We start from the raw sequence: 19,325 nt of genomic DNA, 5'->3' as shown, positions 1-19,325 counted from the left end.
ATCCGATGTTCTAGGACCGCTGTCCAGCACCCTCCTCAGCTCCGAGAATCCAGAGTCAGCTAGGGTTGGCACAAGCTGTCAAGAGCCCTTTAACAGAACATCTTACTCTTTCAGATTTGGAGGAGACTGGTAGAAGCTTGAACAAAGGAGAATACAAAAATACAAAGAAAAAAGTACTGTCATGGGCAAACACTGTAATTGAGGTTAAGAAGGAAAAAAGAGGAAAAAAGGTTAACTGAACAGATGAATAAAAACTATATGCTAAGTAGATCAAAGATTGATAAATGGGGCTAGAATAATTGTTTATCACTTCCTTGGCCCCCAGAAAGTAAAGCAAACTCATTGACTATTTTTTTAATAAATGATTTTCGATAGTGAATCACCAGCTAACCATTTCTTGATGTTCTATTCTAAGTCAAGTGCAAGTTTCTAAATAAAATTTCTGCCAAGATGGGAGGAAGACAGAAGAGCTTGGCAGTAAGCACCTAGAATCAAATCTTTTACTGACCCCCCCCCCACCGCCCCCTTATCAAGCACCCACTGTTACCACACACCAAAGAAACGTTCCTTCACCTGGAGTTTAATTGTAGACTTGCTACAGTTATCAGAAATACTAGTGAGTTATCTTCTGAAACTCTAGCCAAGTCTCCTCTTGGAGTCTTGTGGGGGCTGAGAGGGTGTGCCCTGATACCAACAAGGCTTACTGTTGATGTATCAATAAATGGGAAGTAAATAGGTGATGGCTCAGAGAGGCTAGAAACATTCTTGGAAGGGTTTTGAAAATGGAGACTGTGGTGTATGTTACCTCACAAAGAAAACCAAAGCAGGTACTAAGATTAATGAAAAATTCTCAGACCTTGTGTGCCCAGTATTTGGAGGAATGGTCTAGTCTCCTTTTCTCTCTGAGCCTAGTGGGATCACCTGACAACTTGCCCTCCCACCACTGTTGCCACCCCGACATTTACAAAATAAGCAGCCTGAATCTTGTTTCCACACTAAAAACATTGCCATTAGCAAGCATCTACTTGTTAATCTTGTTTCCCGTTTTCTTAAATATATACATGAATTTATTTTGTGATGGTGATTGACACTTTTTTCACTTTTTTTATACCAAATTACCTGCAGCCACTCACTCAAAATCTAAGCAGCTGACATTAAGCACTCCCCTCAAACTTCCTGTTATAAAGAATTGTGCAGCATCCTGTAATCACAAATACTGACCAACCAAGCAGTTTCAAGAGACCTCTCCTTGAGCTCTAATTGATTCATCCCCTACAGTGCACCTGATGGGTGACAGGCATTGTGCTGGCTGGCCTGGGTGACTAGAAGGGGCAAGGGAGAAGAGAGACAAAAACAAACCAAAAAAAAAAAGGAAATCCCTACTTGCACTTGGCAAACCATCTAGTCTCTCTCTCTCTCTCTCTCTCTCTCTCTCTCTCTCTCTCTCTCTCACACACACACACACACACACACACACACACAAACATGCACAGAGACACATGTGTGCATTCATCTTAACTAGGCCTAAGACCATTCTTCCTACCCAGCATACATCCTCAGTAATAGAAAAATTTTCCAAGAGCTTAAATAAGAAGAAAAACAAAGATTTAAAGGTGTGAATAGCCAAGAAAGATTAGGGAGGTTTGCAAACTAAAGCAAGACCTGCACACTCATTAGCCTACATATACAACATTTATCCAAATCTTTCATTTGGGTCCTCCTTTAGAGACCAACACTGAGCCAGATCCCCCTTTCATAAAAGGGGGGGGGGGGTGGAGAAAGAAGGAGGTATTGAGCTCCCAGATCCCAGTCCTCTTCAGGTAACCTGCAGGGGCTCATCCAGGGTTTCTAGGATCAAGTCCCTAATTAGTCACACAAAGAGAAAACCATGAACAATTTGTACACTTGGTAGTATTTACTTCTTTCTCTCTTTTAACAAACTGCCTTTTGGGAAGAAAGTTGTCATAAGGGCAAATCAATCATTTCAAAGGGTAAAGTATGGGGGAGACAATAGTTTAGCTGAAAGACTGCTTGCAACAACTTTAACCCATTGTTTGGTCTCATACACGTGACACATACTCTATGAAAAGAGAATAGAAACAACAAGGAGCCAAGGATGCGGCTTCCCACCAACATATTGTGATCCACAATGCAGAGAATATATTTTATGCCTATGTGTATAAATAGACACAGATGTGTTTGATAGAGTAATTTTGTTTTCAGAGTTCCTTTATGACATTGTATTTACCCCAAAGAACTTTTCCTCTCTGGAGGCTTTAAATTTCTAAATGTACATCGTGCAAGTAAATGTTAAGTTCCTGTAGACAGACTCCCATTTTCACAACCTCCACAGGCATTGTTTGGGAAAGATTAGGAATGTCTCCAGATTAATCAGCCCCCAGAACATGACTGTTTTCAAGGAAGTGGAGTTGACTGTACCCACAGGCCTTGAGTTTGTCTGGTGGTGGCAGAGACCTGGGGAAAGAGATGGGCCTACTCCAGCCTTGGCTAGCGAGATGTTCACCCCAAGCATTGGAGGGTGCTGGCTGGCAAGCTTTTGCCAGCCTACTGCCATCACCCCTACCCTGACCTCCCCTAGGGTCTAGGAACATTTCCAGCAGACAGGAGCGGTGGGCTTCTGCCCCATGCCCCAGCAAAGGAACTTACAGTCTTGAGTTTGGTCCATCCCAGGACACACACATTTTTTTTTTCCATATCCCAGCCCTGATACCCAGACCCGGAGACGCTGTTCCCCATTGTGACCACGGCTCGCCTGGGGCTGAAGATCTGCGCTGACCCGGTCGTAACTGCCAAGGGGTGGACAATGGGCACATCTGTCCTTTCTCTGAGGGATGAAAGCACCTAAGCAACACGGCTCTGTCTTTTGTTACGGATTTTTTCTTTCTTTCATTCTTTTGTAAATGAAAGCCTCCGCATGTGGCGGTCTGACGTCCGTCCCACACCGGATCGCCTCCCCACGCGTCCCCACCAGGCCCCAGGACCAGGTTGGATTCTGGAGTGGAGCGCGACTGTGGGAATCGGACAATTATACCCTCGGCTGAATTGATTTTTCAAATCTGGAGGCTCCTCGCGGGGACGCCGGGAGGAAAGCGTCCCTCGGGGTCCCGCGGAAACCAGCGCTCCCGGTGTACCCCGAGGGCGCCATTCCTTCCTGCAAGCAGCGGCCTCTGGGTGATTTACCTGGAGGGCCAGGGGGCAGGCGCAGCAACACCGGAGCCTCGACGGCCCCACCAGCACCTCCAAGTTAACTTGGGAACCTATCAGAGTCTGCGTGCGCGCGTGTGTCTGTGTGTCTGTCTGTCTGTGTGTGTCTGTCTGACTGCGCCGTGGACGCCGCGGTGCACCGCCTTATGTACCAACTGCACCTGAGCCGGAGAAAACCCCAGACGGCCAGGGGCCGCGAGGAATGAACGGGCTGAGGCTCCCGCGCTGCGCACCCCAACTCCCCGAGGGGAGGAGGCGGCACGTCGGTGGGGACAGCCGGGGCCGGGCCCACCAGCCCGCCCGGGGCCTTTACGACACCGGCTCCCTGGCCTGTGGCACAGCCACCCCCGGCAGCTGAGGGCGCGGGGAGCGCAGACCCCCGGCGGCCCCGCGGAGGGAGCCCGGAGGGCGGGGTGCGCAGAACGAGGAGCGCCCCGGCTCCCCGGGCGCAGCGCCCCAACGCGCGGGGAGCCCAGCAAGCGCGGCCGACGGGGGCGCTGAGGAAGCAGCGCCCACCCGCGCCGGGGCCCCGACGGGCGCCCCAGCCCCGCGCCCCGCGCCCCGCGCCCCGCCGGGGCTCCGCACGTGCGCGCCACTCCCCGGCCGCCCGGCGCCGCCGGCCCGGCGCGGGCCCCCCGCCTTCATTTGTACGCGGACGTCACGGGTCGCGCGCGCGGGGGGCGAGGGGGCGGGGCCGAGCCGCGCGCCTGCGCACTGCCGCCAGCGGGCGTGGGGGCGGGGCGGGCCGCGGCGGCGGCGGCGGCGGCAGCGGCGGCCACGGCGGCAGCGGCGGCCACGGCGGCGGCCACAGAGTCGGCACCAGCGACCCCGCCATGGCGCGAGGCGGCCCGCGGCGCGGGCGAGCGGCGGCCGCGGGAGGTGCGCGCGCCGCGTCGGGGGAGCCGGGGGCCTCGCTATTCTAAGCAGCAGCCGGGCGCGCGGGGGCCGGGGGCGGGTGGGCGGGCTGGGGGCGCCGCGCTCGCCCAACGGCGCGGGTCCTTTTTGGAAATTAATATTTAAAAAAAAGAGAACGCCGAGGACGCGGCGGGAGGGACGGAGACGCGCGCCCAGAGCGCGCCAGAGCCCCGCCGCCAGCGCAGCGAGCCAGGCAGCGGGCGCCGCGCGCGGGCCGAGGGCGAGCCCGGACCCCGCGCGCCCCTCGCCGCGGCCGCCCGGACACCCCCATGTGGGGCCCGCCGCCCGCGCGCCCGCACCAGGATGAACGCGCAGCTGAGCATGGAGGCGCTCGGCGAGCTGCACGGGGTGAGCCACGAGCCGGTGCCCGCGCCCGCTGACCTGCTGGGCGGCAGCCCCCACGCGCGGAGCTCCGCGGCGCACCGCGGCGCCCACCTGCCCCCCGCGCACCCGCGCTCCATGGGCATGGCCGCCCTGCTGGACGGCGGCGCCGGCGCGGGCGACTACCACCACCACCACCGCGCGCCCGAGCACAGCCTGGCCGGGCCCCTGCACCCCACCATGACCATGGCCTGCGAGACCCCGCCGGGGATGAGCATGCCCACCACCTACACCACCCTGACGCCCCTGCAGCCGCTGCCGCCCATCTCCACCGTGTCGGACAAGTTCCCGCACCACCATCACCACCACCACCACCACCACCACCCGCACCACCACCAGCGCCTGGCGGGCAACGTGAGCGGCAGCTTCACGCTCATGCGGGACGAGCGCGGACTGGCGTCCATGAACAACCTCTATACCCCCTACCACAAGGACGTGGCCGGCATGGGCCAGAGCCTCTCGCCCCTGTCCGGCTCCGGGCTGGGGGGCATCCACAACTCCCAGCAAGGGCTCCCCCACTATGCCCACCCCGGCGCCGCCATGCCCGCCGACAAGATGCTCACCCCCAATGGCTTCGAAGCCCACCACCCGGCCATGCTCGGCCGGCACGGGGAGCAGCACCTCACGCCCACGTCGGCCGGCATGGTGCCCATCAACGGCCTTCCTCCGCACCACCCCCACGCGCACCTGAACGCCCAGGGCCACGGGCAACTTCTGGGGACGGCCAGGGAACCCAACCCTTCGGTGACGGGCGCGCAGGTTAGCAATGGAAGTAATTCAGGGCAGATGGAAGAGATCAATACCAAAGAGGTGGCGCAGCGTATCACCACCGAGCTCAAGCGCTACAGCATCCCACAGGCCATCTTCGCGCAGAGGGTGCTCTGCCGCTCCCAAGGGACCCTGTCGGACCTACTGCGTAACCCCAAACCCTGGAGCAAACTCAAGTCCGGCCGGGAGACCTTCCGGAGGATGTGGAAGTGGCTGCAGGAGCCGGAGTTCCAGCGCATGTCTGCGCTCCGCCTAGCAGGTGAGCGGGCCAGGGAGCGGCGCGAAGGGATGTGAGGGATCGGGAAGCCGGAGGGGCCGGCCAAGGGAGGGAAGGAGAAGGGCTGGGCACGGTTCATCTCCTCCGGGAGGGAGGTCTCCGGGCCTGGAAGAGCCAACACAGGGCTCTGGGGCAGACGCCGGACTCGTGTACTGGGCTTTGGGAGGCTCCGGGGACTGAACGGCGCGGTCTCAGTACAGGCCGGGGTGGGTTTTGCGCTTGGGGACAGCGATGCGCGCTCGCACGGCAGGAGGCTGAGAGAGATTCTCGCACCTAGCCGGACGAGATCTGTGCGTCTCTTCTCGGTCGGGCACTGTGGGTTTGGAGAAAGGAAAGCGATGTGTACGTGGAACCGCGCGCAGGTGTCGCCAGGCAGCACCCCTGGCGCATACTCTGCCGCTGGGCTGCAGCCTGCCGGAGCTGCGCGCCGGTGTTCGGCGGAACGCCCAGCGGTGCCCCCTCCAACTCCAATCGGCCGGGTCGGGAGGGGGAAGATGCTCTCAGAGAGTTCCCCAAGAAGGTTCCGAAGTCGCGGGGCGCTGGGCGTGTGGTGCGGGCGGTGCGTAAAGGTTAGCACACACTTTGCGCGCGCAGCCAGCTATGGAAAGGAGAGGGGGGCACACAGTGCCCAGGTCCGGGGGGGAGCCGCGGAGCAACCAGGGAGCTTCCAGCAAGCCCTTGGCGGCCGACTAGCTTAGGACTCAGCAATTCGTTTTATTCCTCCGCTTGATTTTTCGGCTGCATCCCCTTGCAGGGGGTGGGAGTATGGAAATGACCCCAGGTCTACGAGAGCAGAAACCCTAAGACCCAGTGCTTGTAGGTTGAGAGGAAAGGTCTCTGCAGAGGCAGCGCCTCGCTCCCCCAGCGCCCCTCTTCCAAGATGCGGGAGAGGCTCAGGCCCGCGGGCTGGCGCGGGGACAGCTGAGACCAATCTAAATCGCGCCATCACACCGAGTATGTCGAGCTGGTTCGGCGAACCCGGAGGGCGGGGAACGCGCGGGGAGGTAGAGCAAGGACAGCCGAGGCTAACTCGGTTTGGGGAGACCCGGACTGAGTTGATTTACTCTTGGGTCCAAGTTGGCGCTGCTCCCCCACCCCCAATTTCAGCCCAGGGCCCTGGTCTGAGTCCTGGCGAAGAGAAAGGTAAAAGCCAGAATGAGGGTTTGTTAATTAACTGATCGTTCTCCATTAATTCGTCCCTGGAGATCGAGAGACAGTCAATCCGCGCAGAGCCGGGGGCACTGAGCCGTTTCACAGTCTAAAATCAAAGCAAGAGGCCACAGCCCCCTCCCCCCATCTCGTGCGGGCCAATAAGAAGCTGGAAGGAGGCAGGTGCCGGCGTGCCAGCCAGCCTGCGACTCCTGCCTTGCTTGGGTCTGGGTGCCCGTGGCCTCCCCGCCCGAGCGCCGCCGCGCTAGCTGGTCCTCTGCTCCGCGCGGGTTTCCAGCCAAGCCCGGCATTTGTTGGCTCCAAGCAAAGTCCCCTTGCAGACTCCCGCAGACTGCGCTCCGGACGCGGGCGAGGCTGGGGCAGGGAGAGGTGGCCGGGCTGCAATCCGGGCTCCGGTGATGCTTCTCCTTAGCCCTGTGTGCAACCACCGTGTCAGCCTCCCCAGTCCCCCCGCCCCTGCGCACTGACCGGGCAGCTGTAGTTCCAGAGGGGAAAGACAAAACTCCCCGACTCTCTGCCTCTGCCTGCGCTTAAGGTAGTCATGCTTTTGCACATTCCCACACCGGCTTCAAGCCTGGGCTTCAGTGTCTTTTACCAAGCAGTGCCGGCGCAGGCGACATATTGAGAGATAGGGTGCACATGCCCCCCCCACCGCGCCTCCCCCAAGCCATTTTCCCATCCTGCACCCAGTGAAGGCGCTAATTAAGGGCTCCAGTGACTTCCTACCTCACTGGCTCTTGTCGCCCCCTGGAAGGATATACTGGCAGGTTCTGTTCAGAAACGACCTCCAGGCCTCCTGTCCTACTACCCGGCTTTGCACGGACACCCTCTGACCTTTAGGAGTGGGCCGCAGGGCCGAAGCAGCGCGAGTTCCGACGGCTGCCTGTCCACGGGAGGTTGTCCCGGGGCTCCTGCTGGGGCGCGCGGCAGCCTGTCGCCAGTCATGCTCGACCTGAGGTACGTGGCATTTTCCTTGGGGGGAAAAAACCTGGAAAGGTCACATTTGGCGCCAAATCTGAGCGCACTTCGCCCTTAAGACACCGGGATAGAGGGTGGTCTCTTTGCATTTCTTTTCTTCAACTTAAAGGGGTGGGGAGTCGGCAGGAGGGCGCATGCGGAGGGAACCGGTAACCATCGTTTAGCGCTGCAAAAACCACGACCTATTTCTAAGTCAGTGAAAAACAAGTGACCCCGTTAATTTTTTCACTTAGAAAAAAAGAGTGAGGTAGTTTCCTGAACCCACCAAATGATCTCTAGTAGACCCTGACAACAGGAGACTTAAGCTAGACTGTAGCGCTCCTTGGCAGCGCGGTGAGCTCCCGCAGCCAGCTCTCAAGACCAGGAGTGCCCCTTTTAATTGCACTCGCTGTTTTATTTCATGACCCCTCAACCTTATTCCTATTCCATGTGAGACCAGGTGCTGGGAGGTCAGTTCCGGTGGCAGGAGGGTGGCTTTTCCGTGCCCTTTTGTGCACCCCAGTGGCTGTACAATCTGTTGTGGATGGCGAGCGCTCTCTGCACATGTTGGCATGCTGGGGGTGGCGCCTTCTCTTTACAAAATTACAAGGACTGATGGAAGCTGTGAGTCAGAAGGAAATTCTCACCAAATTAACTGCCTTTAAAAAAATCAATATATGGTCCCTCAATGTAATACTTGCAGCTGCCCCCATTAAAGTGCGGTACAGCCAGTCTCCCTCTGCATATTGTCCCATGTGGGATGGGCTGGCTGGGTTGTGTGGGTGGGTGGGTGGCCCATCTCTGACACCTCTGACACTTCTGATGTGGGCACCTATTAAGAGGAGAGAGATTAGTTTCCAATTAAAGATTACAGAAGACTTGGACCACATAGGGGAGCTGCCAGGGAAGGAAGAGAGTACAACTTGCAAGGACCAGCCTTAGAAATGCCTCCCACCCAGGATTCCGGGCTTGCGGGCCCAGGGATTGGGGAGGAGTCTGTACCAAGCCACTTCTAGTGTGCTATACCTGGAGGGGAGGTCTCCCTGACCAGGAACTGTGTCCCTTTCTTGTCCAGGATTTGCCCCTGAGCGACCTAAGCCTGGGGGGAGGGGGTTCAGCCAGGAGGTGTCCATGAGAAAGTCTTGCTCAGGCCAACCTGGGCTGTGTTTGCTGTAAGTGGCCTTGCGGCCTGGTTGATTGATAACTGGCCCCCACGCAACTTCATTTGCTTTTTGTTAATATTTATCCCAGCCGGTGACATTTCAACTGTCCCCTCTCTTCCCGGAGCCACGGGAACCAAGCAAAGAACTGTGATGCTGGGCCCTGGGAACCCCCCTTCCTCAATCCTCGAAGACTGCATGACTGGGAGAGAAGCCAGGACTGGGCTTGTGGGACTCAAGAACTGGAACAGTTCCTGGACCCGAGAGCAGGGGTAGAAGGTGCCAAGTGAACTGGTTACCCTTGCACCCAGCATCTCAGAGTGGTGGGTGTCTCACAGTGCAGCTGCTCCCCGCCGCCTGTGACAGGAACAAAGGGCTTGGCGGGGCACAATGACCACCTCAGCCGTGCAGCCTGGGGGAAGGAGAAACTGCACATAGGGAGCACCCCTCTAAAGACCAGGACTGCCTCCCCCCAGCTTGGCTATGGCACAGGTCAATTCAGTTGTCAGGCGGAGACACCTGGGAAGTTGACTGGGTCCTCCACACATACACCAGCAGAACAAGAAACCTGTATTGTCTCAATATTAGGGACAAACAATAGAAGGCTCTTAGTGGACCTTTCTCAGAGCCCTTGTCTCTGGAGGGCATATCACAATAGTTCTCTCTTGCATTCCCCACTCAGAAGCATAATCCCCAATAAGGAGAGGAAGGAGAGCATGGGGTTAAGAAGTGTGCAAGTGGTGAAAACTGGAGCAAATAGTTTGACTAAGATGGGGTAGACCTGCTGCAGGGCCTTGAGGAGGGCTGACAGTTTTGTGGTGACTCTGCTGTCAGCACATGGAACATGGCTTCCTAAGACAAATCCTGCAGCCAATTGCTCACTGTGCCATCAGTAGGTGCAGCCCCGTGTCCCTTGGAAGCACCTAGAGGATGACCCACACAGCACAGGAGTCTGAGAGTAACTAGAAACTCAGTCATGCCATCGCCATTTTGCAACTGGCACTGGGAGGCCTATGTCAGCAATAGAACAGTTGTGTGCATCAGCAAAGCAACTGCAAAACCCAAGGTGTGTCTTTCTCTATGTTTAAGCTTCCGGGCCTCAGTACTCCTGCCCTCCCTGATGCGCCCACTCTGATGCCCTCCGTTTGGGCTCACCTCTGGGTAGCCAGCCAGGAAGTGCTTCCATAGCTGCGCGCGCCCCCTGCGGGCCGCTGGGGTGGTGTACCCTAGCAAATCTTAGTGGTTAAACCTGCTTGGAAAAAGAAAAAGATGCTTGCTGTGCCTTTGTTTTTATACTGTCATTGTCCTAATGATTCTCAAAACCATAACTGTTTTCAAATGAAGAGGATGTGGAGAAGGTATAAAGGATATTTAGTGGGTCTGTGTAAGTCACCTACAATGCCTGGGAATTACCCCACTGGTGAGACAAAACTGCCACCCCTCCCCCCCAAGTGCACCTCCCCAAACAAGATGCATATTTGGATTTTCTATCTGAATTATACTTTTGTTGTCATGTTTTTATTTGATAACAGCAGACTCAGACTAAAGAAGGTGATCCTGGCAGCCTAAAGAAGGAGCTGCAGGGCGAGGGGATATAGTACCTGAGGGAGGATTAGCAGTTTCTTTGTTTTGTTGTTTCCCCTTCCAGCTAACTGACAGGAGTCAGGAGGCTGCCCTGAGGCCTTGAGCTTGGAGGTCTTTGTTTCCTCTGGTGTGGGGTGGGGTGAAAAGGCTTTCCTAGAGAGAGAGGCCTGAAGCCCTGGTGCAGCGTCAGCACCCTGGACAGGGCTCTGCGCCGTGTCCTCTGCTCCAGTTTCTCTTCGCCCCTGGAAAGTGCCTTTGAAGAATTATAGTGAGAAAACAAAAAACGAACCACTAATCCTCTGAAGTTTATGAGAAATTGTGAGGTCCCATCAGGAATATATACCAGCAGAGGCAAGTAATCGAAAACATCAAACCTATCCTCGTCGATCTGGTGGTTGATCTTTCTCTCTCTCCAGCAGCTTTCTGTGTGCATCCGAGTGCACGTGCACACCTGCTTATAAAATCGGGATTCCAGTCCCAATGGGTGTGACAGGGGTTGGATCATTAAACTAAAACGTTCAATTCAGTCCCTTTGATCCGTGCTGGGGAAAATCTATAGTCATCTCTAATCTGCGAGGTCTTTAAGGAGGTTGTTACATGAGCTGTTTTGATGTCATCATTTCCACATTCATGGCCAATTCAGCTAATCAAACAGACGCTGCTACCTAAAGTTCTCAGAAGAAATCATTCTTACAGAGTATATTGGTAAAATTTATTCTTGATTTCTTTGTAAGAAAGAAAATCTTCAAGTGTGGGTGGATGGGTAATTGAAGAGGAGGTTCTCAGATGTGTTGCTCCTCAGAATCCATAGTTAGAAGCCTCATCCTCCAAGTAATAGTGCTCAGTGCTCTTTGTAAACTCCACATATTAGAATAAACACCAACTTGCTATTTTAAATCAACCAAGGATCCTTGACTGGTTATGAAAAATTACTAGCTTCCTCTAGCCCCCATTAAAATAGAGAACTATTGGTAGTAGCAACAGAAGTGTCTTGTTGAAGTCATGGTAGTTAGAGAATAGATTCTTATAATTCCAGATAAAAGCATTCAGTGTATAGTCATAAAATACTATTTTTCACCATGTCTCTAAATAAGATGAATAAGCACCTTGGGAGACGAATGTTATATAATTTTGATATGAAAAATGTCTGTTTGATAGAGTTCAGTAAAAAGAAAACATTTATTTCTGGTATGAATGAATTTAGTACACAATCACAAATCTTCTATGAATAGATTTGCACAGGTTTTTCTCTTAGCACGGTATGAAACTTAATTTCCTCTTGAAGTCACAGAAATGAGTTAGATAACTAAGCCAGTCACATGATAATCTGATTGTTTTTAATACATTCAAAATTATGTTTTATCGCAGGGTTCTGCTACAGAGTCCTCTAGATTATGTTCCTCTAAAAAGATAGGACATCATTATAAGTTAGAATAAGTTAGCTTCTAGAAATATTTCATCCTCTAGATGAGAGACTATCACAACACCAGAACAGAACCAGTTACTGAAATGCAACCATCAGATATGTCACGGCAGTGGATAAGGAAGGCACTTATGTATGCTGTGCATTCTCCTAGCATCAAATGTTCACATTTAATGCTTATTGTCTATGCCAGTGGCTCCCACATCTTGCTATACATTGGACTCCCTTCGGGATCTTTTAAAAAAAATGATGCTTGGCTACAACCCTAGATATTCTGATGTGATTGCTATAAGGCATGAGCTCAGCATTGGGATATTTTTAAGAGCTCTAAAGTGATTTTAATGTGCAGCAAAGTTTGGGACCCACTGGCATAGTTTGTGTGGTAGTTGCCATTATTTCCCATTTCTCTGTTCAACGTAGTCAATTGACTTACCTATGGTAACACAGCTGGAAACCACTGCTGCCCTGAACTCAGCTTTCCTAGCTCAAAGCCAGAACCCTGTTCCCTTCACCCTGTGCCCCTGCTGTTAGTACGGGTCTGCCACATGGGCCCAGGATGTGCAAATGTCTGCTTTATTGTCATAAGCACCCCATCTAGGAAGTCTCTTCATAAAAGTCTTGAAGCCAGAGCAAGCGTGTCTTCCCTCTGGGGCTCTCGAAGAGAGTTACTTCTGGAAACTTACTTCTTTTTTTACTCAGACTTATAAGTGAGACTTTTTATTGCTCTTTTGGAGAAGCAGCCAGAGGGAATATAAGGCAGAAACTGAGCTAGATGTGGAACCCAAGTCTCCTTATCCATTTGTTCACTTAAACAATTATTGATGGGCAAGACCCATCTCATTAGATGTGTTCTGTGTGCAGTACTGCTCTATTGGGACACACGCCTGGAGAAGGGCCCAAAGGCCCTCCCATACTTTCAGGACTTGGCATTCTAATCTGTATTTGTACAGCAATTACATTCTTGGCTTCACATCAGTGCCCCATCTTACTATTCCAAAGCTTCCCTGTTATTCACATTTTAGAACTCTGCCCTAAAAAATAATAAATGTACTAAAACTCTGTTTATATGTTGGCAATCATCCAGAGGGCAACTTACAATTTCCATCAAACACCGCAAGTTTCCAGTTATCCATGTGTTTCTCATCCTCTTTTGCATATGCCAGAGGGTACTCAGAATCGACAGTTTCTGAAATCACTGCTTTCGTTTTCTCATCTGCTGATGAGCTCATAGTCCCAAAGAGAGTTTTTCAGGGAACACAATAAACTATGTGTTTTTCGCTTTCCTGTTTTCTTCTAAAACAGATCAATGGGGGAAATTAAATAAATAAACGAGCAAAGCACGCCACCTACTGGCGTCAGTGCTCGCTGCAGGGGAAGTGCGTGAGAGGAGTGGCTAACGCGATTCCAGTATTGATGGAGTCACAAAAATCGTTCATTAAGGCAATTTAATCTTTGCTATTAAATGTCCTTTCAATTCATTTGGGGTAATTAAGATGCAGTTAAAGTGATTAAATTCTAATTACTTATGCTAGACAAAGACATATTTGTCACACTAATGCGGTTAACTAAGGACTCAGAAAGAAAGTTAACATTTACTTCAAATGATGCAACTGGAAAAATCAGTTCCTCTTTTCATCATTAATCCAGTGAGCTGGGTGATTATGTAATGGCACTACAAGCTCATTAAATAGGGGAAGTGCTGATTTAAATGACTGCTAGCTGGAAAACCTGAACCAGGAGTGCTTCAGTTGAGTTTGGTCAGCATTCCATGCAAAATTGCTTCCTCTTCTTCCCCTTAAGCCCCTACCTCCCCCCCAAGTAACAAACAATTCCTGAATGTTAATCTGACTTTAAAAGACTGGATGGCTCAAAGAAACTTCTATTTACCAGCCTGCAGACATTGTTAAACCAAAAGATCTTTTTTTTTTTTTCAAATGTGTAAGTGTAGGCCAGAGGAGGGTGGGGGTTGAGAGGATTATTCACCAGAGAGAGTGGGGAGCAGAACGGGCAAATCTACTGAAACACTCTGCTGAGGGGAGCAGCGGGTGATGCAGGAGAGGTCTGCTGTGCTGTGTGGGTCAGCAACCTGGCTGGGGATGGAACTCTTGCTGCAGTGTGGATATTCTGATAGCGCTGACTTTAACCCCTTGGCCACCAGGGAGGCCCCAAAAGATCTTTTTTTTTTTTTAATTTTTAAAAAATATTTATGCATACAAGAACTGGGGTACAAGCCAGAGGTGCTGCAGGGGTGGGTAGTGAGAGGATTCACCAGAGACAGAGTGGGGAGCAGAGCAGGCAGATCTGCTGAAATACACTGCTGAGGGGAGCAGCTGGCGAGGAGAGGTCTGCTGCACCATGTGGGTTGCTCCCTGGCCAGGCTGGGGATTGAACTCCTGCTGCAGAGGCTGCAGATAGCTTCACAGTGCTGTGCTTTAACCCCTTGCACCACCAGGGAGGCCCCTAAGAATTTTTTTTAATGGCAAATGCATTTTAGAGGCAGAGAGGGTCAAGGCAAAGGGGCAAGGAAGGTGCTGTGAGGGTGGGGAGGGAGGTGTAACTTTCTTGACACAAACAGCTCCAGGATGGAAATTTCTGATACAAACTTCAGAGGCCACTTTTCTTCACATAATCACCCTACTAAGCCTCCTTCTCTTCCTCCCCAGTTACACTTTTACTGCCTCTGATGCACGGGGACAGATTCCTCTGCACAGATCATGCTACGTTTGATTATTAGACACACTCTGATGAATGCTAAGTACCTCGTGGCAAGTTGGTCTCTTTTCAGGATTCCTCTACCTTCATATGTAAAGCCATCTAATACCATGAACCATCAGGTCCCTAAGCTATTTTACCGTGATGTCCACAAACAATTCCCAGCCTCTTAGGATAACTTAGTTATAATTGCTCATGAGAGAAGGATGAATTTAAACTTGCTGAATTTGAAGTTTGGCTGCCTCACAAAAATGGCTTTTGAAGGCAGTGTCTAGCATTTGCCTGAGGGGGAATGGTCCAAGGATGAGGATGGTCAGTCAGAAAATTGGGGATTATTTTCCTTGGGAGATCGATGTCTTTTAATTAATTTGCATATTGAAAACCATAATAATTTCCTCTCTTTATCCCTTTGAAATTCAGTACTGCATATGTTTACTCCATAAGCAAGGAAGCTCAAGTTATACTACTTACTGGTCACTGAAATGGTACAACTACCTTTTAAAAATGAATTGGTGGTTGTTTGAATATTTACATTCTTAAGTAATTAAGACTTCATAAATTAATAGGTTGTATCATCTAAAATTACTAAAAATATCAAAATAAAAAATCAAGAGCCCCAGAGACAGGTTCTTGGCAATAATTAGCTCTGAGGGCCTCCCCGGTGGCGCAGCGGTTGAGCGCTGGGTTGCGAAGCTGTGCGCGGCCTCTGCGGCGCCGGTTCGATCCCCGGCTGCTCCCTGGCCACCAGAGGAGGGTCCCACATGGCGCGCAGACCTCTCCTGCCGCCCGCTGCTCCCCTCAGCAGTGTACTTCGGTCCTTCTGCCTGCTCTGCTCCCCGCTCTGGCTCTGGTGAATTCTCTCACCCTCCCGCGCTTCTGACTGTACCCAGTGCATGTATAAACAAAACAAACAAACAAACCAGCAAACAAATAAATAAAGCATGCCTCTATAAAAAAAAAAAAAAAATAACTTTAAAAAAAAAAAAAAAAAAAAAAAAAAAAAATAATTAGCTCTGAGAACTAGTCAACACATTTAGCTTTCTGGACCTGTCTCCTTAAATGTGGAATGAAGAATTTGGCTTTCATGTTCTTCCAGGTCCCACATTCTATGATTGATTGCCTTCTGTGATGGCTGCGAACCCATGGCAGAGTCTCTGATCGCCATTTACTGCTCTGTCCTAAAGGCAGGATTCAACAAGGTGTATGGCCCAGGGGCCCCTCTCTTGGGCAGTGTCTGAGGCCTGGCTCCCCTGTCAGATGATCAGGAGGAAGCAGCCCCTCCAGTCAGGAGCAGTGCTGCAGTTTGAAATGACAGTTCTCGTGTCCAAGGAATATGGACTGTTGGTGAGGACAGGAATGATCAGGAGCTCATACACTGCCGATGGGAATGTAGATTGGCACCACTGATTCCAAATATAATTTGGTATTGTTTTATCAACCTGAACCAGCACCTCTCTAGCAATTTTGCTCTCTATGCCCTAGATAAACTCAGAGGTGCTCCTGGAGATGTGTACATGACTATTCATAGAAGCGTTGTTCATAGAGCAGGGAAAAGCAGAAACTGCCCATATGTGCACTGTCAAGGAATATACAAATTATGAAGTATTCATGTAATACTGTATATACTGTCATGAAAGTGAATGAGCCACAACTATATAAAACAGCATCGTTGAGCCTTGGGAACAATGTTGAATTAAAAAAAGAAACAAGCTGTAGAAAACCACAACAGAACAATGCCAAAGTTCAAAAGCAAGTAATACTGAACAACTTAGTGTTTAGAGATACAGAAGCATATGGTAAAAAGAGGTAATTGAAAAAACAAATGCTAAATAATAATAAATGCACATTCAGGGGAGTAGCTGCCTCCAGAAGGGGAAGGTAGGCTGATAGCAGTGAACATCTTTGTAGCTTCACAAGGCAACTGGTGTTCTAGTTCCTTTGCTGGGCGCTGCCTTCAAGGGTGTTCGTCTTGTTACTGTGCTTCCTATCTTGAATACACATGTTATTTTGTAAGAGGTAAATATCATTTTAACATTGGGGAGGGAAAAGATTGCTTTTGTCTGGTTCCTCAGACCACACAATTCAAACAAACGTCTGTATTATAGACCAAACAACATCTGTATTATCATTTTTTTAAAGATTTATTTATTCATTTATACAAGTACTGGGTACAGTCAGAAGCACGGGAGGGTGAGAGAATTTACCAGAGCCACAGCGGGGAGCAGAGCAGGCAGAAGGACCGAAATATACTGCTGAGGGGAGCAACGGGCGGCAGGAGAGGTCTGCGCGCCATGTGGGACCCTCCTCCAGTGGCCAGGGAGCAGCCGGGGATCGAACCAGCACTGCAGAGGCTGCGGGCAGCCTGGCAACCCAGCACTCAACCGCTGTGCCACGGGGGAGGCCCCTGTATCATCATTTATGCAGTTCCTGGCACTGCACTAAAATGTCAGCCCTCTAAGGAATTGCATTCATTCAGCCCATTGTGGACAGGGCAAAGAAAGTAAAAGAGGAAATTTCACTAGGTATAGAAAGAGGTGTGTGTGTGTTCTTCATTCCTTTGTATACCTGCTGTGGCAGAGCTGTGTGAGTCCTGGGCACTGATCGCACATTCTAGTAGAGCAGAGAGACAGATGGCTGTTCATACCCTTTTTGTGTGCCAAGGAAAAGTTCAGGGAGTGATGAAGGGACAATTTTGAAGATGTGGAAGATGATTAGAACTTGGGTCTGCATAGAAGAATAGGTTTCCAGGGAGAGGGAACAATAGCATGTGTAAGATTTTTTGGAACTGAATTATTATATAGCTGGAAGTTTCTTTTTTCCCCAGCACAGCTGTGACACAGCATCTTCCCATCAATAACAGATCTGTTTCTCCATGGCTGAGGTTTTCAGTGGTGGGGAGGGGTAGACTGAGGGGTGCATATTTCTGGCGGTGGGGGCAGATCAAACTGAGGGAGGAGAGGAGAGTAGGCAAAAATATGTTAGCAAAAATATGTTCATGATTCTAATGGAGCTCCAATTTGAGAATTAGGATATTGATATGAAAGGGGCCTCCCTGGTAGTGCAAGGGTTAAAGTCTCAGTGCTATCAAGCTATCACCAGCCACTGTGAGTGGAGTTCGATCCCTAGCCAGGGAGCAGACCTCTCCTGTCTCACCCCCTGCTCCCCTTAGCAGTGTATTTCAGTAAACCCACCTATTCTGCTCCCTACTCTGTCTCTGGTGAATCCTCTCACCCCCTATACCTTTGCCCTACACCCCAGTTCTTGTATGCATAAATAAATAAAATAAACCTTTTTTTAAAAGAATATTGATATTAAGAGTAAATAACTTTAATTTTTTACCCCTTATTTATTTATTTTACTCTTTTTCCGTAATAACATGTAGTTCCATGACTTTATATATATGAATATTATAATATTTCATTTCTTTTTATCTATTTCAAGATCAAAGCCAAAAATTCAAGATTCCTATAGGAATAATTGTTTCCACATGCTCTTCCATCTGAGAAATTATTAGGAATCTGTAGCTCTCTACTACTCAAAGTGCCTTCTCCAGAAGAGCAGCAGTGGCCTTGTCTGGGTTCTTGTTGGAAATGCAGATTCTCAGGTTCTCTGCCCATACAGAGCTTGCATGTGCAGCTTGAGAAGATTCCCCCAGGAGATTGTGTGCACACTGAGGTCTGAGAAGTATCGTCAAGGATGATATCACATCCTGCAAAATCTCCATTGTCCTCCACCTGCCAAAACACTGATTGGGCACCTCCCCTGTGCCCATCACTGGCCCCACTGCTGGGTATCAAGGGAGTAGCCATGTGTCACCTCCTGGGGAGTTCAGAGGAGGAAGTGTGCAGGTACATATGTATTTGCAGTGTCTCTGATGCATGCTATGATCTAGGTAGAGATGAGTTTGGTGGGAGCAGGAAAGGAAATTAGAAGGAAGACCCAAAGGATGTTTGAAAGGACCTCGTATGTCTGCCAGGCCGAGGGCCTGGGCTATGAGAGCAGAAGGTGAAAGACATTGTGTTGCCCATGGAGGGAGGCTGTCAGATCTGTGCTTTTAAAAACCAGATTGAGTAGGAGATTGCAGAAGGAGCAATAGCCGGGGACTAGCCAGGAGAAGTGATAGTAGATTTTGAGGTCTGATTGTATGTCTTTGTCAACAGAGGTGAGAAAACAGGTGGCAGAATATGAGAGATTTCTAAATGAAGAAGACATTGTGAAGAGCAAAAATGGATCGGGTCCCCATGGCTCTGCTTGCACAGCTGGGCGCTTGCATGCACACTTATTCCTCAAGTTATATGGATATAAAGCTGTAATATTTCATCATGTAATAGCCCACATTCTCAGCTTTATTCTTTTTTTTTAAAGATTTATTTATTTATTTATTTGTTTATTTATACAAGCACTGGGTACAGTCAGAAGCGCGGGAGGGTGAGAGAATTCACCAGAGCCAGAGCAGGGAGCAGAGCAGGCAGAAGGACCAAAGTACACAGCTGAGGGGAGCAGCGGGTGGCAGGAGAGGTCTGCGCACCATGTGGGACCCCCCTCCGGTGGCCGGGGAGCAGCCAGGGATCGAACCGGCGCTGCAGAGGCTGCGGGCAGCTTCGCAACCCAGCGCTCAACCGCTGCACCACCGGGGAGGCCCCTATTCTTTTTTTCCTAAAAGTTTATTTTATTTATTTATGCATACAAGAGCTGGGGTGTAGGCCAGAGGTACGGGGGTGGGGATTGGGGGTGAGAGGATTCACCAGAGACA

At 50.8% G+C, this 19,325-nt stretch overlaps 1 protein-coding gene across 1 annotated transcript in view; it reads left to right on the top strand.

Moving 5' to 3' along the window:
- Positions 1–4,443: 4,443 nt before the first annotated feature.
- The window catches only part of ONECUT1 (one cut homeobox 1), a gene marked incomplete at both ends in the record, with an annotated part of 34,450 nt that continues 19,568 nt past the window's right edge, over positions 4,444–19,325 (top strand). The window contains one exon of the mRNA XM_084240987.1: positions 4,444–5,548. Coding sequence (XP_084097113.1) covers positions 4,444–5,548 — 1,105 coding nt within the window. The remainder of the gene's footprint in view (positions 5,549–19,325) is intronic.

This window comes from Talpa europaea, assembly GCF_964194135.1.
Source record: "Talpa europaea genome assembly, chromosome: 8".
Taxonomy (NCBI): domain Eukaryota; kingdom Metazoa; phylum Chordata; class Mammalia; order Eulipotyphla; family Talpidae; genus Talpa; species Talpa europaea.
This window is presented reverse-complemented; position numbering and strand designations above follow the sequence as displayed.